The 23888-nt window shown below is 40.2% G+C and overlaps 2 protein-coding genes across 3 annotated transcripts in view; one reads left to right on the top strand and one right to left on the bottom strand.

Moving 5' to 3' along the window:
* Positions 1 to 2510: 2510 nt before the first annotated feature.
* ppp1r3aa (protein phosphatase 1, regulatory subunit 3Aa) lies at positions 2511 to 10888 on the bottom strand. Its single transcript, XM_028571039.1, has 5 exons — positions 10793 to 10888; positions 8636 to 9515; positions 7396 to 7454; positions 7208 to 7299; positions 2511 to 6615 (listed from the first exon to the last, which is right to left on the bottom strand). The coding sequence occupies exons 2-5, from the start codon at positions 9412 to 9414 to the stop codon at positions 3376 to 3378; spliced, it is 4170 nt and encodes a 1389-aa protein (XP_028426840.1). The 5' UTR covers positions 9415 to 9515; positions 10793 to 10888; the 3' UTR covers positions 2511 to 3375.
* Positions 10889 to 13974: 3086 nt separating this feature from the next.
* foxp2 (forkhead box P2) overlaps positions 13975 to 23888 on the top strand; it is a 102294-nt gene continuing 92380 nt past the window's right edge. For both annotated transcript variants that reach the window (XM_028570407.1, XM_028570404.1), the window contains exons 1-2: positions 13975 to 14367; positions 23325 to 23392. The gene's annotated coding sequence lies outside the window, so the exon portion shown is untranslated. The remainder of the gene's footprint in view (positions 14368 to 23324; positions 23393 to 23888) is intronic.

Raw genomic sequence — 23888 nt, 5'->3', positions numbered from 1 at the left:
CTCCTCGGAGCAGTGCCCTATCAAGAGTAGCCTTCTGCTGTGCCAACACTGGCTTTTGGGCAGTTTGCTAAAGTTGCCAGCATGGGATTGGAGCCAGCTTACAAAAGGTCAACATATCCCAGACAGGATCAAGTGACTTCTAACTATCGCACACACTGTCACACAGGGAGACTTCTCTGCTTGTGGTGGATTATCAGATAATATGTAAAGTGACACAACAGCCTCACCAGTGCGGAATCATCTGTAAATAATATAGTAGCGTGATAAGACTATTTATGTTGTCATTATTAGTTGTGAAAAAGTTATGTATTTTTTTTCATTACCATATAATCATGTTTTGTGTATTTTTATGCTCCTTTTTAGGGTTGGACGTGGCTACCATTTGGCATATTGCCATCCATCAAATGCTTGCTGGACTGTTCTCATCTCTCATGTTCTCATCAGTACATAAAGATGGAAATATATGTAAGTAAGTACACACAACTGACAAACAATTTACCAAAACACCCATGGACACATGCATACACACAGAACTATTTCCACTCACTCCACGTTCTTGCAGATGTAGGAAAGTCTATTTCAAAATGTATTTAGTTACTGACAAAATAAAAAACGTTCTTCTCCATTACTCTAACTCATCAGTGAAATATAATTAACTTAAAAATTCCTGGCTTCGCAATGAAAAGGCACTTTTTATACTCCACGCATCTGAATTATCATCAAGGTTAAACTCAGTTATCATAATTGAAAGGCCTTGTGTCCCTTAAAACATATTTTGATAATAACTGTAGAAATTGCAATCATTTTCCATTACATCCCCAAAAAAAAACGTATACAGAGTGCAATTCTTGTTGTGGATGCTGGTTGCACTTGCTAATCATCTGGTCATTTGTGTGTTACCACATGGACAACATGCTATGTCAAAACGGAAGAGTTTCCCAAATGGCCTGTATCCATTTAGAAAGGCATCTGGTAAAAGGAGTAAATTGGACATCCAATGCCAAAAGCCTGAATTTGATCCTATTGCCTAATTAGCCTTGTTATGTAGTGCTTTTAATACATGAACAAGATGAGCAGGGATGACAATGACAATTTGCTATGTGAATTTCACTTAATTCCAACTCCTGTATGCAGGCACTAAAATTGAAATGATAACTGAATTGTTATCATTTGCTTAATGGCAAAGATGGGAGTCTGGTTTTCACTTTAAAGGCAGACTGCTCAGGTTCAAAGAGTTGATTTATCTAATAATCAGCATGTAATTCTGCTGAAACATCCTAAGAATATATCCTTCAAAGATCGCCATAATTCTGACCTTTTTCCTAATGCTGCAAGTTCCTCAAAATGACTAAATTACCTTTTTATAGCAATCTCCCAAATCCAAGAACAAAGAACTGCTGACTGTTCCTCAGGTCTGCGAAAGTCAGTGACTTATCTTACTGAAAGAGTATGTGGCGGTTAATTGCCAACAAGGATTGTATGACCTTTTCCATTCACACTACAGTACATGTGACTGTACATGCATACTGACCAGAGCATTCATTTCACTTATGATGTCTCAAAACACCATTGTATACCTTGTCTCCACCTTGTTGTGAAGCAATAAAGGATGCAACTTCACATAGCCCGAATCTAGGGGACACTAGTCTCGCATTGCCAGACCCTTCTCCACAGCGCTGCACAGGAGGTCTGGCTAGTCCACACAGGATTCCGGGATGGGAGAAAAACGTGCTCTGGTTTATTGGTATTTCATTAAACCAATCACAATCGTCTTGGGCGGTGCTAAGCTCCACACGGAGCCGCTGCAAAATGGCCTTGGGAAGGAACTTGTTTTGGTGAAACATGTATGTTCAAAAGTTGTAAGTTGTTTTAGTCATGCGAGAGAAAACTCGGATTGGACAGATAGTCTAGCTAGCTGTACAGTTATATCCAGAACAAGTTGTTTATAAACTTATAGAGAAAGTTATTTTTAAAGGGTAATAATAACCTTGGGGCATTTTTCAGGTGCTCTAAAAAGTAGTAAAATAAAAAATGATAAGATGTTAAAAGCAAAAGCTAAAGAATAAAATGGATAATATACTTTTTATATGCATGTCAAATACATTATAAGTAGGCAATTTAATCAATTAAATTTGACCGTATCTGAAATTAGACCCTTAACAACAGTAGAATCTTGTGAAAGGACTAAAAACGGTCCTGTGTAATAAATAAAAGTTGAGTATAATGATAAAAGAATATGTGTTAATGTAGGTAGATATTGTGTGCAAATATGTCTAGTTACTTTCTCTGCATTCATCGATGAATATTTTGACCTGAATCCAGTTATTTCCTGTTAAGTATCATGAAAAAAATTTAAAAAATTAAAAAATTGTTTCCAACCTTTCCCTGCTGGTATAATTTTTTTCATGAGCGGGGCAAAATTTAATGTTACATTTAAAATATTGAATCTAAAAAAAGTACAAAATAACATTTTTAACAAAAAATGTATACTGGAAAAGATGAAAAAAAAGTTAAAAGTTGTTTTTCTTTTATTGAAGAAAAGCAAGGAAAGAGAAATGTTTCAAATCCCCAATGCCCCACTGTTACAGACATCCTTTGTCTACAAGCATCAAACACATACACACTTTTTTCAGGTTTGGTGCATTGTAAAGTGGTATTGGGCCCGTAAACACTGCAAATATACACACATACACATAATTGTTTACACTCAATCAACACATTCAACAACAGGTGCTTTCCCATAAAAAAATCTAGTACTTTTATTTAAATTCTAATGTTGAATTGCTTTCATTATTGGGCAAAACATTATTCATTATTATTACAATTATTTGAAAAGATAGATTTGTTTGTTGATTTGATGAACAAAAACAGAACCTCTTCTTATTCACTAAATCAGTGGTTCCCAATGCTGGGTTAGGGACCACCACAAGGGGTCGCAAGAAAAATGTAAAGGGCCACAAGACATAACAGGAGAGGAATAAAGTGGAAAAAACACATTTCTACTGTATCGAAATTCACTAACGAAAACACTCTTTGGTTGAACTGGTTATAACCGGTAGACTTGCAACAAGTGACAAGGGGTCACAAGTAGACACTGCTTTGTTTGAAGGGGTTACAGGCGGAAAAAAGTTGGGAACCACTGCACTAAACTAAACAATAAGTTAGAAACAGCTAAATATAAAAACACACGGCCAAACACACACTACGAGTGATATGTGTAGCATTTTGTTTTATCGCACCTGTTCTTGCAGCCTCAAATCATCCTCACAATGGTCTCACCAGTCTGAATAAACAGTATAAAGATAATGAAGGCATTACAATTAATTTAACAGTGATGTACTGATGTTTAAAAATGCTACACACAGCACTCTCGGCCTATCCCACCATCCCCTTGTTTGTTGCCACTCGATGTCTCTTCCACTTATAAAACCACCAGCACAATGAAAATACGTTGAGAGCAAAGAATGCTGGGAAATCATACAGGAAAACAATGTAGAAGAATCCAACAATTAGAAGTCTGGTGATGTGACTGAGAGTGTATAACACACTCCCCCATACAACACTATCGGACTCTTTTAATTTGTCAGAGTACGAACTCAGATGTTTGTGAGATGGGTGGGCTGATCGACTAAAACTCTCTTCTATTTGTCTACCAGTCTCCTGAAGGGTGACTGATCTTTCTTTTATTTGAGTGAAGTTTTCCCGATTCTTTGGAGAGCTTTGGGCTGATTCAGTCCACGACTGAGCAGCTAAAATGGGGGTGAGATCTTGGCTGAGATGAACACTTGAATTTAAATCTGTCTGTGATTCTGAGAGGAAGTGAGTTTCTTCTGCTGTGGTGAGTGACTGACTCTCCTTTGGGGAGTATTCCTTGCTCCTAGTGGCTACGGTTTGCTCTAGGCCTTGACCGAGACTTAGGTTTTGATCTGTTGGAAGTTCTGTCAAGGAAAATACGCCTGAATCAAAAGCCTTATTGAAGTCTTTCTCAAAAAGAGGATGGCAATTTTGCGTAATATCAGGTACATCTGCCAGCTTGCCCTCCATTCCATCAACAATATCTGTGTCTCTATTAAAGGCCCGTTCTTTCTGACCGAACACCTCTTCCCAAATCCCCCTGACCAAATCTTCTCCAAATCTTTTTATGAACATCTCCTCCAATCCCGACTGTATCACTTCAAGTGCTGCAGTATTTTCTGCTGTAATGGGGCCTTTTGTTCCCTCTGACATTTTTTTATATTCAACATGTGGAGAGCACTCAACTTCTGCTGACAACTCTTGTCCTTTCAATTCAGCTGGTGCGTTCCTCCTCTCCCCCTGAGGGTTCTCCACATTACCCATCAACTCCCCCAGCACTTCTATTTTCAGCTTTCCAATACTCACCCTCTCATCTTTGTCTCTCTGACTCATACCTTCCTCTGTTCTTTCTAATGTCTCAGGTTGGTGTTGAAGTTCTGTTGAAGTGTCTTTCTTTGCAAAGTTCTTCTTCGCCGTAACTACTTCTGGGCTTATTTCACGGCCTACGTCTTCTTTCTGACCCTTCATATCATCCCGTGAATGGGTCCATCTCATTTCTACCACCTCCATGGGGTTTTTGTTGCATGTATCTGTTGGAAAAGGCCTGCATGTATATTGGCCAACTTGGAAGACCTTTTTCATTTCCCTTGATTCCACGTTGTGTCTTATCTGTGCTGCTGGGTTTATTTCCTGTTGCTTCTCAATAATTCTATCACAACTCAAGCTTTTTCCTTCCTCAGTCATATTTGAGACTAATGCATGTTCACTTATTTCAGAGTTCAGTACATTTTCCTGTATTTGTGTCAGTGTTGAGTCATCCTCCTCTTTCTGAACGCGCACCTCTTCTCCTGCTTTGATTGGCCTTGACTGTTTATTAAGTACTTCTGAAATTATTGCTGTGTTTCTCCTCTGCCATGATGAATTGCGTTGTAAAGCTTTGTCATTATGTTCCTCATTTAATACCTGAACAGTTCCCACTTCTGCAGCAATTAGTCTCTTTGTTTCATTGTTGCTTGTCGCACAATAGGAAGGTTCCACCTCTGTCTTTTTGAATACTTCCAAGTTATTGTTATTTGATGCAACAAATTCGCTCTCTGATTCATCCAATTTGAATTCACTTGGAATTATTTGACTTTGCTTGACATTTTCCTCAGACATTTGGCTTGGATTGGATTCATCTGCATTTGTCTGTGCAAGTCTTATTTCATTTTCATTGCTCTCATCCTCCTGTAATGGATTTTCACAGTTTTGCTTCAGCCTGAATTCCTCATGTTTCTTTTCATCTGCACACCACTGGGAGATTTCACACTCTTCTGTTTTGTGTGGCCTAAATATCTCCTCATCTGTAGATACTTTGTTTTCGGTACATTCATTCATGATCCCTTCCTCCACCCCTTGTCTGGATGTGGAAAAGACAAACCTCTCCACATCCTTTGTCCCCTTTCTGATTGTCCCCCCAAATGCCAGCGTGTCATCCGTCACATTGTGTGCGGTACCTGTAACCTCCCCTTTCCTGCTGGAAGAAAGACCCTGATCCAGCCTTGCTCCCTGTGAGATGCTATCAACAGCGGTGGCATTCTGAGACTCTGGCATTGCTGTCATGTCTGTTGTCTGTGACTGCCCTGAGCTTGTTACTAAGTCAGCTCTGTGTGGTGTGAAGAGCTCATCTCTTCCTATTCCTTCTGCTCTTCCTATTATTTCTTCACTTTCCTGCTCCCAGATCGCATGCTTGTGACACTCAGTTGAACTGTCAATAGAGCCCTCGGACACAGCTGTTGCCCTCTTGAGGCAAAATTCCTGCGGAGTGTCTGTTACAGTGTTTGTCTGTGACCTTTGGGATGCATCTTGTGTCGCTGTGTCATTTCTTGGGCTGCTGACACACGCCTCTGCTGGCTGGTGGTTTTCGGCGTTCAAGGTAACATTAGCCAATGATATTTTGCTAGTGTCTGACAGCGGCTGACATACAGCTGAGGTATGTGCATGTAAGGTGGTGGGTGTATCCGTGCCCACCTGAATTTCATACTCTTCACTGCTTGCTGCATATTGGGCATTGAGCTCTTTATCATTTGAGGGAGACACAGACGCTGCTGTCTGCAGCCACTCTGACTCTGGAACACCAGAATGGTCCGTACAGCTCGGCCCATTAAGAAATGCCTGCCATACATCGCACACCGAGGTTTCTTTATCGGTGGTATCATCTGTACCGTTACGAAAGGTCTCCCACATATCATTGACAGAAGGTGAATCTTCTATATGTGCCTCTGAAGCTTTCGACAAGGTCTTTTTACCTCTTCCAGGCCAGACGTCATGCATATCAGCAGCCCCCCACTGATGGGCTCTGTCTGTCATGTTCCAGTCCAGTGTAAGCAGAGGAATCTGGTGGTAGGTGAGCACCTGTGGACTCTTGTTGGCTTGTTTCTTTTGGCATTTATGGAGAAAGCTGGCAGAGTCACCCCACGGAGTTGGCAAAGGCTGAGAAACTTTCTGGCCATTGGCTGAGTCATGTGAATAAGCCTTTGGTACTTGCTGCCTCCTTTCGGAGAGGAAGTCCTTCACACGGGCCAAACGTTCTGCTCTGTGTCTGCTTTTTATGCTATCCACCTGTCAAAAAGGCCAAAGATTAAGCCAAGTGTTAATGCTTGAACTACTTGAACTATAACCAGAGGCTACCAGTTTTGTTGGTCTTTAAGATCATCAGCTACTTTCCAAAAACTGGCTTGTTGACAAAAAGGAATGCAATGGCCCATTCATTTAGTATTCTTTGATATGTAACATTACTGTGATGATGCAATATATTGCAACACTGATGAATCCTCAGCACATAAGCCTATTTTTGTTTACATCCTCAGCTTTACTGCACCTTTACAAGCAGGTTGCATTTATTATTAATGGTTTGCACATTTCAGACATGCTCTCAAGTGTCAGGTTAGCTGACTTTCCGTATCCTTCTGGGGCCCACTGAACACAGTGCAGTATGACATGCATCGTTGGCTCAGGCATCGTATCTTTCCAGAAACAACACACGTACTTTCTCACTTTGTATTTACAGTTTATATCTGCAGCTAGAGACCAGCATTGATCGTGAGTTGTTTTATTGCAAGCAGTATTTACTTCTGGGTGGTGTTGGTGTTTCATTTTTTTCCCAGACTTCAAGAAGAGTCTGTTCCTCCAAAAGATGATAAATGAACCTCACCAAGGGTTTGTGTTCTTTGTGGTATAGTAGTGATTGTATAGCGGTGCTGTCCTTTCTTTCTGCCTCCTCTGCTTCATGTGTGGCCTCAGCTTCTGCAAAAAAAAGGACAACCACAAGGGTCAAAATTTGCTTGACAATTATGTATATGTATACATGCACACTTACATAAAAACATTAAGTGTACACACCTGCAGCAGCTGGTGATGTGTCCCTGGTCTCCATGGTCTTTTCCTCTACTCTTGCCCTCCTGTGGTTCAAAATGAAGTAGGAATAACATTACATAAGCTCCCATATGTTTTACAGCTATTAAATCAGAAAAAAAAGTTTCTTTCTCAGCTTTTTATATTCTGCTGTATTTTGAGGGGCTTCATTCTAAAATACAGAATTTGTTTCAACAATTATTTGAATTCTGTTCACTCTGAACAGAGTTGTGATATGTGGGATGGTCAAACCATTCCAGCTTTTCAAATTAAAAGAGCCACCCTCATTGACACCCTCTTTCCACTAATCACCTTGTCTCCTAATGTATCATGGCTCAGTGTTGAATTTGTCTAGTTCCCCTTTATCTACAGTATCTCATTTTGATGTCTTATGTTTTGTGAAAAGCAATAAAGAGGGGGTCAGAGCTTTCGCCTGGTCTGTGTATTTCATCAGACATCCTCATCACCTTGTTATTCTGTTGTTTTTCTTCATCTCACCTGTACTGTACCTGCTATGATTATGATACACAGTAAGAGGCATACACAAAATAGCTGTGATCCTTAGTTCCATGTAGACATCATATATCTGTGCCAGCAGCCTTTTGAAATTGAGACAATTTAAATGTTTTTATGTTGTAATGCGTTTGTTTGCTGTATTATCACATCTACATATCTTTTTATATTGCGGCAAGTCAGTCCAGAATATGTATAAATACATAAGTAGTGTTTGTTCCTGAAGCAGAAAATAGAAGCAATATGTGAATTGGAGTCAAAGAGGATAAAGTCAGCATATCTGGCTTCCTGTGCCATGGTGAGACGTCATGGAAACCTGGACAGACATCTGACCTTAAATGGGCAATATGTGTTCTGCAGTCCAAACATCCATTACTGAAAAGTTACATAACGGCTTACTGTAAACACACAGTTGACTAATGAGAGGAGCAGCACAGTTTAAATAGACACCCACACAATGTCAAAATTCCTACCACAACAAATTTGTTATTTGGGACATTTTCTTTTGTTTCTGGTTGATTTGTGCCAGGCAGTTGCAGCAAGAACTTGTAAATAACTTTACTTCTATGAAAAGTTTGCATTGATGGATCCAAAATAACCCTCCATTTTATTTGAATATGGATTATATAATGGCGTCTATTTTCCCAAGTGTGATGTGACTTCCTTCGGCAGTGGCATGTTTTAAAAAAAAAAATTCAGCATTAGGTTCTCTCACCGGTTAGTTTTGAGACAGCTCCTCTTGCTCCTGTAGCTGCTACTCTCCTCTTGCACTAGAGGCCCATGCTCCTTTACATGTCCTTTCTGGTAGCAGAACAGCACATAGTTCATTTCCTTGTTATTAGCCCAAAAGGTGCCGACTGAAGTTTCATAACGTAGACAGACCTCTACTCTGATCTCCTCTCTCTCAGAGGGTGGTACCAGAGTATACTTAAAGGTAAACCTGTCTGTTTTCCTATCACTGGATCCAGGCACATACTCCGCCAACAGGTCAAAGTAGCTCGTCCAGCGATCCAGGCTCATCCGGACGTAGACAGACTTACTGAAGCAGAGGTTGACCACCCTGATGGTGCCACGGAGTGTGGTGGTTCCTGGGAGGAGCTCAATGCTTTCAAGCTCAACCATCTGTGCTTGTAGCCTCTGTTCCAGCTCCTCTGGGGATGAGGGAACTATGAACAGACAGGACATATAGTACTCCTCCAAGGGGTGTGTTGCCTCATTCTCAAGGGACTGGCTGGCTTCTACCTCTTTTACTTCAGCATCGTCAAACTCCTTAACCGACACAAGGTTGAGGCCAAATGCATCGGCGAATGACACCTTCCTCCGAATGACCTGTGGGGGCTCTGGTTCGGAGTCCTCCTCTGTTTCCTCGTCTGTGGTGGAACCCATGGGAGATGAGGCCTCCATTTCTCCCTCATCCTGCTCCCTACTGTTTTCATTTTCCTCCTCCATAACAACGCTGTCTTCTTCCAAGGGCTGGATGTTCAGACCCTCCATTATGTGCGGTGGTCTGAGAGGCAGCTGTCTGCCCGTCCTGCCGTCTGTCTGGCTTGGATGGTGGCACAGACCAGAGTGCCCCTAGCCTGGCTACAGTGAAACTGTAGAAGGGAGAGCAGGGAGAGGACGTGACTTGACAGATGGAGTTTGGTTACAGCTGAACATTGTGAGTCTGAGCCAGGCCTATTAATAGGATACATATAACTAGACCAGGCCAGGCCAGTTATCCTTGCAGTTATCCTCACACAATATGTTTGCTAGTTACAAAATAAATAACGGGAAATATAGCTTTTATAAAGCACTTTAAAGCAAAACTAGTATACAAACAGGTCCATGTTTGAAGTATATTGAGTGGGTGTCTATATTTTGCTCCTTCCAATGTGGAATTATTCCAATATCTGAACTACCCATTTAAACTTCAATATCCTTGTGGCATTATACAAAACACAATGATGATTTGGCTGAGATGGGAATTTTGATCTGAGTGTAATAGTATGATACAGTGTCTTCTGGTCCTTGTGGCCAGATGAGAACAGAGACTGCCATTACCAGTATTACAGTATTTCATTTTATTACCATGAGATCTGTGCATGTAAACACACAGCTGCCGGACAGCTTAATGCCAGATGGAGATGCTTCTCTCAGGAGTTGCAGAAATGGAACCTGAATTACCACTTGCTAACAATATTCATTGGCTTGAACAATATTGTTTTTGCTTTCATTTGCTTTAACTGGATGTTGAAAAAAAAATGCACTTGCTTCTTCACTATGCTCCAGACTGACATATCTCAACAACTATTGATTGCATTGCCATAACATTTGTACCTTTTGTTGATGTCTGAATGAATTGTCGTAACTTTGGTGATCCTTTAACTTTTCATCTAGCTCCATCATCAGGTCAGAGTTTCAATTTCTTCAGATTGTTGGTGTATGACCAAATACCTGTATAACTAATGACATTCCCATCATCTTTTGCTGTACTTAGTGTTGAAAGCTAAGTAGTCAATGTTAGCCTGCTAATATGCTAAACTAAGATGGTGAACACATCAGCATGTCACCATTGTCATTGTGAGCATGTTAGCATGCTAGCTCAAAAATACCGCTGTGCCTAAATTCAGCATCACGGAGCTGCTAGTATAGTGCTTTGACAATTCAAGTGACTGTACATTAAAATACTCTAATTTGTCACATATAATCAGTTACACACATGAGAGAATATCTTTATCTAAGAAACTATTCAGTTATTGAGTTTACAATGTAAACTATTAGTCACACTGTGACTGTTTTGGAGGTTTTACATAATGTTGTGCAGCAAGTTGAGTAGACTTTAACTGGTGTTGGCAGGAAGTAAAGTGTCCCCAGGACAATGTCACCCTACCTGCTGCAGGGGAAATGCTCTGGAGCTGATGGTGACCTCTGACGTCCATGTGCACACTGCAAAACAGAATAATAACAATAATTTCCCTGTTGAGATCAATAACGTCTTAAATTATTATTATTGCTGATGCTGTGCTTGAAAGGACTTTGAGTTAAGCGAGTATTGACATCTGGGTTGAGTTATCTACGGATCCTCTTGTATCATTGCCATTGGAAGCAGCCTTCATTCTTTAGGTTCACTGCATCTTAGAACAGAAGACTGAAGATTATTCTGTTCTTAATAGTGAATGGAGTTTGTGTGTGCCACTGTCTCGGATAGGAAATCCAGCTAATCCTAGATATGCGGTGTAACTATACCCCAAAATCCAGTTTATCTTGTAAATAGACTTTAGTGCTGGTTATACAATCCTTCACAGGTAGGTGAGCGGGTTTTTGTCCTCAAAGGACCCATTGTTCTACATTTTGAAGCCAAAGAGGTTCTCTTTTTTTACTTTTAATTGCAGTTTTGGTCTTTAAATAGTATCAGAAATTCTCATTTGCAACTTTTGTAAAGGCATAAATGTATGAACGGGTGTTAAAAATGCTATATATTAGTTAAATTCAAGAATTTTATATACTGTCAACATCAAATGCATACCTTAACAATGTAACAATGAATCCAAAAAGCACTCAGAACCTACCATTCCCCCAACATGTGCTTTAGTTATTCTCTCTTTAAGTGTTCACATTTAGAAAGGAATCGGTCAAAATATCAGGAACAACTTACACAACAAACTGCTCATCAAAAAAAATTATCAAAAAGCTGAATCAAGTCTTTAATAGTATTAACAAAAATGGGTTTGCACCTGCTATTTTGTCGACCCTTTGCATTTTAACAGGACAACGTGTGTGTCTAATGTACAGCAGATGGCACTATGTGATCAGAGTAAAATACATGTACCTCAGACAAATGATGTTGCAGTTTTCAGTTTGCACGTATTTTGTGATAATGAGTAAGTGTGCAGATAGTGTTAGAGAAAATACAAACATTCAATCTAAATTGAAAGGGAAAAAATAAAAGTTCTGTGTTATTTACAGTCCATTGTATCATGTGATAACTTGGACAAACTGTTATTAGAATTGACCAGTAGGTGGGAGCATACCACCACAATTCCATTATACTTATTTTCCCTTCCCATCCTCATCACTTCCCAGATGCTGTTTCCTCCTACTTTTTATTTGATGGATTTTTTTTTAATGGCAATTAGAATCAGTAACACAAACCAACACAAATATCCAATAGACCAACTTATTGCACTTTAGGCATTGCAATGCGACATGCCTGTCCCGTATTTTCAACTACAACAATAGCCTACTTGTTTTTTTTAATTACATCAAAATTTCACTGACTTTTTTTTATTTTTAATCTAGGCCAATTTTAGGATATTTTGGATATATTGTATGGCAACGGTGCATCATATTCCGTGCCTGCACACCAATGTGGGAAAATAGTTTTAGGATTACCGTATTATATTAATATGAACAATAATAACTAATAAGAAGATGTCGAGTATTTTATGTTTTATTCATTAAAAAAAAATCCGCTTAATTGACGCAATTTAAATTCACACTGGCACACTGAGTTAAACACACCGGCAGCATGCTGTTCATTTAAAACAAAACAAATCTTATCCATGCACAAATCCTATTTCTCACAATAAGTCAGTCATAATATAAAAAACATGAAATAGAGCATTTTAAATGTTGACAGTAGAGAGAATAAGACCAGATACACTTCTCGCGTTTCTTACATTTTTAAAAAGTTGCCCCCCCAACCCTTTTTATTTTTCAGTTGATGATAATCTGGTCATTCATCTCTTACCGTGAACGTCTCAGCGGATTGGAAAAGAAAAGAAAAGAAAGACGAGACAGAATCAAGCAAAGCCTTTTAACTACTGCTGACTGGCTTCGGATCTACTATTAAATGCATTAATAGACTAAATTACCTTGTGAAGGTATGACAAGAATGGATAAGACATTCAAACAGTGCATCGAGCCTACATATTCTTTTTGCAGGCTAATAAAGTAATTATTTAGCAGTGATTTTATTAGATAACATTTAGAATGATGTATAGTTAGTCTAAACTTATGTTTATATTAAAATACGTAGGCTTAATTGCATGTAATAACAATTTGTAAGATATTTACCGTTATTGATTACCCATCGTTTTACTGTATCACTTCCAGACGATCATTAAGTCTTTTTTACCCCTCTGCAAACTGATTCAACTAATAAGGTGTATCTAAAATGTATTTAAAAGTGAAGGCTGGTTTAAAATGTGTAGCCAAAAATGCCATTAGTGAGGCTGGACGTACAGTTTGAATCCGGACTTGAAGGATACTGAAGCTGTCCATGCTGTTTCCTGGTTTACACAATCTCATATTTTATCTTCATTTTGCATCGATGTAGCCTACGTCGTCGGTATTCATTTTCACAACAATGATTACATATATTATATATATATATATATATATATATATATATATATATATATATATATATATATATATATATATTCTTTTTTTTTTGCATTATTATAATAGTCTTAATAGCATATGCGAGCGACGTAGTTTACTAAACAAATATGACTGGGAAAACACAACACAACTTCCCATAAAAGAAAATATGTTAAAGATTAGAAAGGAAAACAATGTCTTTTGATGTCAGTCATGGAGAAGGCTACCACAGAAAAAGTCAAAGTTCTTGTTGAAAGAAATTGCAGGAACACTACGGTAATATTTATAGTGATTTTTTTTGTTTCATGTAGTTCTCACTTGCGGATGTCTGCATTAAAGCGACTTCTTGGTGGTCTCATTCATATGAACACACGTTTCTCAGATACAGTAACTTATCTTTTGGTTGTAAGGACAGTCCCGTTACTGGAAGGTTACCGGTTCACTCCCCAACAACAATGCATTATCCTATCCTACTAGAAACTTCCATTACACACTACTCTCGACCCTCTGATAAAAGCGGCCGCTTAGAGAAATAGGCAGCCAGACCGTGAAACGTTTGAAAAAGGAGAAACAAACTTTTAAAATGACTTTGTGTTTACTTAGCAGGTGGCCCTGACGTCACACGGGGTCGCAGTACGCCCAAAAATAACAACACACCTCCGCGCACAAGCAAGTGCCTCCCCTGGGGGGGTTTCTAGTCCCAAATATACTTGCTTGCTGCGATACAGCTTGATGTGTGTTTGAATCGTAACGAAAAAAAAACAAGCCGCGTCTTCCTCGCATTGCGCGTCATTCAAACAGGACTCAGTGTACTGCTTTTCCCTCTGTTGCATTAGTAATAACAGCGGCGTTGACGGGAGACAGCAGGAGAGTGTGTGTGTGTGTCTCCGACAGCGGTGCCCAGCGGAGGAATATTGAGCTTTTTATTTACTCTGCAGCTTGTTGTTCATTTTCTCTACGTTATGGTGAACTTGTACAGTCACGTGTGAAGATCTCTGCAAACATAGAGGACGACGACTTCTCACCTGGTGTGTCCCTTTGACTTTACCGCGAGGAGAATATACCTGCCATTTTTTTGTGGTAAGTTTGTCTTCTTGTGGTTAGCCTATTTCTCTCCGCACTCTTTGACTTTTTGAATTAGGAAGTGGACCGCCGGCCACAAGTTTGTTCTGTGTTATCTAGCGCTTTGCAACTTGACTTGCAACATTATTATTTACTCGCTGCGCGTGGACTTTTTGTCGTGCTTTTTAATTAGCGAGCATCTGTTAACATATTTCACCTATATTTGAGTTCGGCTTTTTCATGTTGGACCTTCAGACAGCACTGTCCAAGCTTTGCCTGCTCTGAACGCTGCACACTGACTTTTGAAAAGCCCACTTATTGTTTCCTATCTGCATTTTCTTTTTAACCTTTAGCCTAATTCAATGTATAAATGCGGCTTGCAAATTAAGTGATACATGACATATCTAAAGACGTATTTTAAAAGGTAATCTGTTCAGAAATGTGCTGAATTCGGTAATATTATAATAACTGCCCTGTTAGTTTTATTTAATCTAAACGCGTCTTTAACAACATCTAATGTCAGATTAGATCTCCATTAAATGTCATAAAAACCAATTTTACTGTCTATTTAGTGTTTGTTGTAATGTATTGGTTATTGCTAAATTGCACTAATTACTACAAACATATGTAAACGGTGAATAAATGATGTTAAATACAACTTGTTATATGTATATCACATGTTAAATGACATGACATCGCACTTCTCTTACTTATCAAATAGGCAAGGATTACTGCAGTTGTTAAAATTCCTTTGGTGTTGTAGCCATGGTATTTCCATGTGTGACATAAGGGTTGCACAAATATAAAGCATTTTTTTAATGAGTCCTCCATGTTTTTAAAATAGCATTGTCACAGTTTCTTTAGCTCAAACACTAAAAATGAAATGCAGTTAGATTCAGAGCATAGGCTGTAGTTGTTTATAATTATCAATGCTTTATCAAGCATGATCAATAGCTATGATTATCAGCAGTCAAGACCTTACCGTGCTTGCTTGCTCCATTTTTATATTCCATCTTTTTTTGTCCAGAAACAAACAGGGATGCTGGTAGCATATCAGAATTCATGATGACTGATCTAAAATTGTAATTAAGCGAAACAGTAAAAGCTCATAAAAGCTTCTGCTGAGTTCCTCTATTTCACTCTCTTTGTCTGCCACTGTTCTCTTGCAAATCACTGTGGCCCAAAAATCAATACATGTAACCTTTTTTTTTTTTTTTTTTTAAAGAGAGACTAACGAGGTAGTGGGAGCTGCTGAACTTTTCGGGCCTGTCCTCTGATCAGCTTTCACCCCTGGATTAGCTGCATCGACCCTCCTTGTTCGAGCCGCAGGGTGCACAGGTGTTCCCTCCTCAGTTATGCAGGTGTGGGCCAGTTCCCCTCTCACTCAGCAGCTCTCACTCTTCAAAGGCCAGGCGGCAATAAATGCCCCCTTGTGAAATATGTCATCGACGGTGCACAATCAAGCCCTTTGTTGAAGTGCCCCTGTAAACATTTCTTAAAGCATTTTTAAATCAGTCCCTACTCTCTTGTTTACTTGTTGTCGGGGCGGTGTGTGCACTAAGTAAGGCCACTTGATTTTATAAAACAGGATGCATTTTTTTCTCCTAAGGCAGTGGGAGAGATTGAGAGAGACTTGCCATTAGTCTCCCTCCAACACTGACCGTTGTTGGGAGCAGTGCACTTATTACCCCGACTCTCCCCACTCTGCGTCCATTTTTTGATTGCTGCATTTATAATCGGGCGGTCGTGCGGTCGTGCTCTACATTATGGTAATAGGAAAACGAATGTCCTCCACAGGATTAATGTGTATACCCTGTCATACGTTTCAATCATTTATCAATATTAAGATTCAGCTTTTAGCTCAATGAACACTGGTTGATGCATGGTTTTATCTTAGATACGGAAATTGTTGCTTCCAGCTGAGCTGATGTAGGAAATGCTTTGCAATTTGTTTTTGAATTCTGAGAGTCCTATGAAAACTTTGTGCGCATTTACTGTGAATGCAGGAGCTGCTCAGACTGACAATACAGGCAACATGCCAACTGGCAGATTTAGAATCACATCCAATGTCCAGAAAGTGGATTTTTTGCACAGATCGCATCAATACTGTTTTGAGTCAGAGTACTTCTTAGGCAATGAAACACTTTAAGATTAGCTTTTGAATCGCACCCATCCCCCAACACCTCTGTAATGAAACAGACTGCTCGCTCAACCCTTGAGGTGTTGCTGAATTTGGGGGGGAAAATGGGTACAAAAAATTTAAAGGGAGTGGTGCACCAGCTTCATTTTTCTAACCATCTCACTGAGCTCATCCATGTACACAGTGTGCTTTCATATATATAGCTAACTTGGTCCTGCTACTCAGCTTAAAGGCAATTAAATGGCAAAAGCTCAGGTTTTATCCTGGTTAACTTCATAGAAATGTTTCCATGACAACCTCCATGCAAGTAAAAGCAACCAGAAGTGATCAAGTCCTTTTTTTTTTGTTTTCCTCCTCTCCTTCTCCCCCTCCCTCCCACTTTGGTTCCCTCCCCCCTCTCCTGTAAGAATGGAATTTGTGTTGACAGTTTTGGCCTTTAATGGCACTTTTGTACCGCGCAAAAGTATTTGTTTACCAGGATCATATACTGCAAGCTGTCAGCTTGGGAGAGATTGACTTCTTAAGATAACAGAGTGTGTTACATGCTTAAGAGGCCACCCTTTTGCACTGTAATTATCCACATCACAGTAATGATGTTTTGTGTGCCACAGTTACTAAGAGTCTTGAGACAGCTCAGACTTTTTTAGTTACGCTCTGGGTCACTTCTTAAGCCTGACTCGACACTGTTGTGAGGGAGAAACGTTGTGATTCTTTGGCCGGAGAAAGCTGTGCAGGGTGGGGTCAGGGGATGAGGATTAGAAAAAAGATTGCAGGCTGCCCACGCAAGGGTGAGATAGGAACTATCTGACATAAGAGTCCGTGACTAGCCATTTGTTTCATCTCAGTTCATAGTCACATGTAGAATTTGTTTGAGTTTACTTTCATGGGTTTCATGTTTGCTTGGCCAAGTTCAAAAAGACTGCAGTTACATATTTACTTAGACCAAAACAATCAAGTGTCAAAATATCTTGCAAAGATTGTTTTGCAAATATCATATTTTACGTCATCATACCTCCCTCCAAGGATTGTAAAGCCACAAAAAGTGTAGCTTTTGGCTGGTGTGTATAACCTCACAGTGTGTCGGATTCTGAAATGGAAAAAAAGGACATGCATGTTAAGTTCTAAAACAAACTTTTGGTTTGCTTACACAATATTTCTTTAAAGCTATGTAGTATAATTTATGCCTTTTCATAAGGTTTAGAGTTTACCTCTTGGCACCATAGTCTTGACGGTGACCTTGTAGTTTAATAGTCTCCTGTTGAGCTGACACTCCAAGCTGCCATAAGCTTGGCCTGCAACACTAACTGACTTGTCAGTCTGTGTGTCCAATAAACTTATTTGAATCACAGTACACCAGCAACAGCCACAGACTTTTGCTAGGGTATTTTTTTTTTTTTTTTTTTTTTTTTTTTTAAACTGCCCTCAGTTTTTCCTTGTTCCTTGTTGAGTTAACAATTGCATGTTTACTTGCTGGTCAGTGTGGTGTGAAGGCATGGCAGCTCTTATTCAAGTCACGGTCAGATGGACAGTGTCCTGGTGTGAAGAAATGTGTTGGTTTTGGGGGTCTTGCCCTGAATTAAAGATAGAGGGTCACTCATGGTAAAAGGCAAGGTCGCTGTTGCTGAGAATGCATTCAGCCTTCAGCCTGTCACTCGTAAACAGTCAAATCTCATGCGAGACAGCACCATAGGCCAACCCAACAGTGGTAGCTAACTCAACCATTGTTCAAAGGGCCTTTTTATTAAGACATATCTGGCATCTTTTAGTAATGACAACATCATTTTATTGTTAGTGGTAGGTGTGATAGATACTGTATGCTGCACATTTAACAATACAAGTGAAATTAGGAAAAACAAAGTTACACTTCTTTGGGTGAGTTCCAACCTAATATATGTCTGACAACCAGAGGGTAATGATCTGGGGAAAAAAATTGACTAGTTTTTTAATGTATGCATGGCTAAGATAGCTGAGCTTTAGCCATAGACTATTTGTGTTTCTGACCAGGATACAGATACATCAATACTTAACAAACAGTTAGTTTGTTATTATCTTTGCCTCTCCAAGGACCTTTCCTCTTTACCCAGAAAGAAAGAAAAGAGAAAATGTTTATTTCATTATTGTGAGAGGGAAAAAAAACAGGGGGGAGGATTTGTGACAGTAACAGTTTTTGACAGGCACATTAGGCTGCAGAAAGAGCATCCAGCTCGAGGCTGAGGGCATATGGTGCTGCCTTCTGCCGGCGTAGCTCTAGACCAAGTTACAACACTCGCGCAGGGTCACGACTGTCTCAGGTTTGTTCCTTCTGTCTCCCTCATCTAAATAAAAACAGTAGGAAAAATGGAAGTGGGGGGTTGGGTGGTGGTGTTGAGTGGGTTTGGCGGGCAGGGGTGTTGTACAGTAGCTGTGTCTTTCAGTAAAGGACAAAAGGAATGTTTCCAGTCGAGCCCTTTGGGCCAGGACACAATTTGGTCAGGAGAGTCGTTTGACATTTTCAGAGATGCATTGCTGTTAGTGTGCGTTGTTTCACGGCAACACGCGCTCCAACACAATGTTTGTTTCTGGCATGGTGAATACATAGTTGCATAGACTATAATAGCAATTATCTAGTGACAAGCAAGTACAGTTTAGTGATTTAATCTCCTTTCACCATCTGAACACCCCAGCTTGTGCTCTTGGATGGCAACCCCTAAGCCTACTCTAAACAATGACCGTGTTTTCACCACATTGGCGCTGTTAGGTTTTCTACTCTGTAATGTGGAGAGGATGGACTTGGATAATGTGTAGGATGACGCAGGGCTCTGGTCTGAAGACAGCGGATCGGTGGGAGGGTAATTACAGGCTACTGTGCGGCTCTCTGGATTTTCCCTGGATCACAGCTATAGGCCTCGAAGCTCAGCCTCCATTGCTACTCTCTGAGAACGAAATAAAATGGCCACAACATATGGAGGCAGCAAAACAATGGTTTATTTTTATGATATTTGATGAGTGGTTTTTAATTTAGATTGTCACTTCTGGCAAGCAGCAGGGCAGATGGTGCAGACTTGAGTGCCCATTAGAGCCTAAATACCTCCAGGCAGCTGTTGGTCATAAACTTTTTTTTTTTTTTTTTTTTTTTCTCATGCATGTTTTTTTTTTTTTTTTTCTTTGCATTTGCTCTCTTTAACACGGCTTGGGTCAAGAGGAGTCAAACCTGTTACAACACCTGTTTCTGCATATGCAAATCTGTTGTTTTGTCATTTCATTAGGCAACGCAAAAAGACAAGGGTCCCTTGTGGTTGCAAATGCGACTGGCACTGGGCCCAATTGGCAGGCTACACAGCAGAAAGATGCTCGAGGCGGGGTGAGGGGGAGGGACAAGATGTTGGGTTTCTTTAGGAAAGCAACTCAGCCAGCGGATGCCTTCACATTACATCTCAATCTGGATTGGTTCCTAAATTTCTGACTCAAAGTTGTCTTGGAATTGAAGAAGGGCCCCTATTATCTGTCTTTGTCTTCACTAGCTAGAAGTGAATGACGAAAGACATGCCCAGTAGCCAAAAACTGGCATACGCGTGTCTGGCACACGCAACACCCCCCCACCCCACCCCTTCACTGTCCTCTTCTCTTTCCCTCCTCCTCCTCCCATTCTCATCCCTTCATCATCTGGCGCTCTCCTGCAGTGCTCGCCTCTTAACCACATGTGCCGGTGCCGGGCCTGCTCTTGCTCTGGGGCTAATTGTTCACTGGTAAACTGCATGCTTGTTGGTGGGGGTCTCCCCTTCATACAGGCACACAGCTACAAAGCAGGATGGTGGCGGTGGGTGGGTGGGTGGGGGTACAGATCATGATCTCTCCATGCAGTTTATTTGCGCTGTATAAGTCTGAAGATTGTCGGTTGTAATCCACCCTGTGCTCTGAATGCAACAAATACACCATGAAATTAAAGGTTATTGCAGGAGCATAATGCAAAAGCTCTGTTCAAGATTACCAAAGCTGTTTGCAGACCTGGGGAGAATGAGAAGGGGGGAAAACAGAGTATGCTTTACTTTCCTGTTTTTGACAGTCAGTCCAAGAGTCTTCCTTTGAGAACTGGACTGGTTTCTCTTCTTTTATTTATTTTTTTTTACAGATATTGATTAATATTCTTTGATTTGCCTGCAGTCCAGTTGTATGAAAAGCCCTAAGGACACTGCATTTAGATTGACTTTGTGAAGTGGTTGCCTAAAGTTTAAAATTACATGTTGAATTTTTGCTCTGTTTGGTCTTCTTTTCTAGTTGTCCAGTATAACTGACCTGTGGCCGAGTCCAGTCTAATCCATTGTTACTTGTTCTAATCTAGTGCTATTGTTGTCTTTTTCATGAGTGCCTTCCTCAGCCTAGACCAAAGACTTAGATGGATGGATGGAAAGACCTAGGACTAGTACCGGTGCTGAGTTAATCTCATCTGATAATTTAGGCCTTCATCTTCCTCCCTCTCCTGTCTTTTCTCCCCCTCTCTATCTTCCTCCTCCCTTCTCTACCATGGCTTGGTGGGTCTGATTTGTAGTTCTGCTCCTCTCTCACCACACAGACGGCATTAAAGCCAGGCCCCACAAACCCCCTCTGATACGGGAGAGTTCATTAGAGATGTGCCTTTGATGGGCAGCCTTTTCATGTGACTACCGGTTTTTCAAATACCTTGATGTAGAAGCTTAAGAAGGCATTGTGCTGTAAGCCCTCCTTTTGATGCGACTTATTTAGATCTGCATAGTAAATCAGGGGGGAGTAAATAACCAGCCAACAGATGGAAGCAAGGAGATAAGGCACTAGCGAACAATCGCATTTGTATTTTGTTATGATGTTGACAGCAGCTAAAATTCACTAATCTAGAGCCACTGATCTGCATTTCAAAGAAATCTCATTTAGCAGCGGGGAGGATAAAGTTCCTCTCATTGTGTCTATTTTATTGCATTCTTCACTAATTTATCTGCCCACAGATTTAACGTGCAGGGCTTGGTGGTAGGAGCTGGTGTCCGCGCGTTGCATAGGGGGTCTTAAATACTGTGAAAGCGGTTACGTCTAGACTGTGAGCAGAGGGTAATTACACGTCTGACCATGAATAGAATGAGCTTGAAGACTCATCTTTCTTCGGGCGGGCCTGAATTGCTCGACTAACACTGATAAGGAGCATTTGGTCCCCAAAGAAATATTGCCAGTGACTTTCCATAATGCCCCCGTAACCCCCCCCCCTTTTCCAACACCGAGGATGGTATTTACTTTTAAGATAAAGTTATTGTGTACAGTAATCTGACTTGTTAGCATAATGTCCTCTTTCATCGCAGGACCCTCCTTTTTCTGCAGTGTGGAAGTATTTGTGGTCCGGGTCTTAAATAGTTTATCTTGACTTAGTGCACGAGCGCTTTATGTAAATATCAGCCTATAGCATTATTAGGCCTTCATAAATACTTGAATGCATTTGCCATATTTATAAGTTGATAGAATTTACCAATGGTTTTGTATTTGGCATAAAGATATGTGTGGTATTTGTAAATCCCCACGAATTGGAGGTCATACAGACTAATAGCATTCCTAATGCTTTTCCAGTGAATAAAATATGACATCTGCGCAGCCCAGAGGTGTTGTGATAGTGAAGTCTACTTAGCAGCAAATCATTTTAAGTAAAGGGGCGTTAACTTGAAAAAAATTTTTTATATCTAAATTACATTTAAAACTCTGTTTTCTTTACTTCACTGTCAGGTTGACCGCTTTAGTTGTCCTATGCAGCTAGGCTTTTTGCAAATCTCATTTTTTTCCATCTTATTACTTTATATACTGTACATAGAACTAGATTTCTCAAACGCTCAAATGAATTGGGATTTTATATGATCCTAAAATTGTCAAACCTTTTCAACATACAATGCAGTGGTTGGTGTCCACCCCCACCTCGAACCCTCTTACCTCATTCTGAGTAAATGTTGCACAGCAATCTGTGCAACATTTTTCACAAACTCAAAACAGTGAAAAATTAAAGCAGTTGGCATGTTTTTTTTTCAGCTGTGCTCTTTGAGCTGAGGGCTTTCTGTACAGTTCAGAGAGCACATTCCTTAGGATTCAGCAGTCGTTGGTTGCCTGTAGGGGTCATTGGAATTCTGGGAGAATAAAGGGAAGGGGGGGAGGGGGAATCTTGGAGAGGAACGTCCAGGCCATTTCGTGCCCCTCATGCCCCCGGCAGCAGAAATTTGCCCCCACAACGCTCTTCAATGAGGAGAATTCAAAATTTTTGCCTAATTCTCTAAAAGTGGGGTTTATGCATTAAAAATGTCCAGAGCAATCTTTAGCTGCAGTTTTGGTATTGTACACTCCTGCTGCAGTTGTGTGATTAACACAAAAAATCATCAATACTAATGGTCTCTAAATTATAGCGATGCATAACATGTGGACTTAGATGTAGACAGCTAAATGGACCTACATGAGAAATCAATCGTGTCAGTTTAATAGTGTGATTTACTTGGCGTTAAGAGCTCGAGCCTTCCAGGCACTGCACCTTTTTAACTTGAGAGAGTGAGGTGTGTGTGTGTGTGAGAGAGTGGCGGGGGGTACAGTAAATTGCCTGTTTGTGCACACACACACACACACACAAACACACACACATACAGTATAAGCTCTCATGCTTCACTGCAAAATCCAGGTGCACTTTGTTGTTCCAAAGTTTATTGCTTTCACCTACAAGCTATACAGACAAGAGTTATGCAAGACACCATCTAGCCCACACATGTCCACACCAGCACTGAATGTACCTAGGAAACATGAAAAAGATCAGCATTTCATGAATAGCTTTTAGACTAATGTTATACTTTTCTGTTTTGTCTTAACTCAGATAGCTGACATCGCTGGACTCCTTCCACTCCTGTGATCGGACAACAACCGCAAGTTCTCTCCCTTAGGGTGAGTATTTGAACATGGTCCATTCATGTCCACCTGTCAAAGAATCCTTAACCTTGATAAAGATTAGAGTAGCATTAACAATGTATTTTCAAGGATTGGTGTTAAAATGAATGAACAGTAACCTAGTGTATTCTCAAGATCATTCTTCTTTCAGAATAAAACTCTTCTAAGGCATGTCCTTTTTTGTTTTAATAAAACTAAACTTTCTTTTTTTTTTTTTTTTTGTATTAAAGGACTGTGTCTATTGGTTGTGGTGTTACAGTATTGTTAGCCCTACTGTGTTTGGGTGATTGTAGTGGCTATTGGAGGTCAAGGGGGCCCCACCCCCCTTTTCAAATGTTACAAATCTTCATCTTGTCCACCTTGATAGAATTCCCCCTCCACTGGGCAACCTTTCAGTTGTGCCTGTTTGGTTTTCACACCCCAAGGATTTCCAATCTACTCTAGCTTAGAAGTTATGATATGCATTATGGCCGACAAATGTGGGCAAACTTGG

This window comes from Perca flavescens, chromosome 23 (assembly GCF_004354835.1).
Source record: "Perca flavescens isolate YP-PL-M2 chromosome 23, PFLA_1.0, whole genome shotgun sequence".
NCBI classification, from domain to species: Eukaryota; Metazoa; Chordata; class Actinopteri; order Perciformes; family Percidae; genus Perca; species Perca flavescens.
Note: the sequence above shows the minus strand (reverse complement) of the source record. Positions and strands in the feature narration are given on the sequence as shown.

Bases quoted from the DNA above. Each gene is read 5' to 3' on its own strand.
- ppp1r3aa (XM_028571039.1), bottom strand. From the start codon at position 9,414: ATGGAGGGTCTGAACATCCAGCCCTTGGAAGAAGACAGCGTTGTTATG. The intron at 7,300-7,395 runs GTGTGTACACTT...TTTTTTTTGCAG, and splicing joins CACATCACCAGCTGCTGCAG to AAGCTGAGGCCACACATGAA. The intron at 6,616-7,207 runs GTGAGGTTCATT...CCTTTTTGACAG, and splicing joins ACAAAGAACACAAACCCTTG to GTGGATAGCATAAAAAGCAG.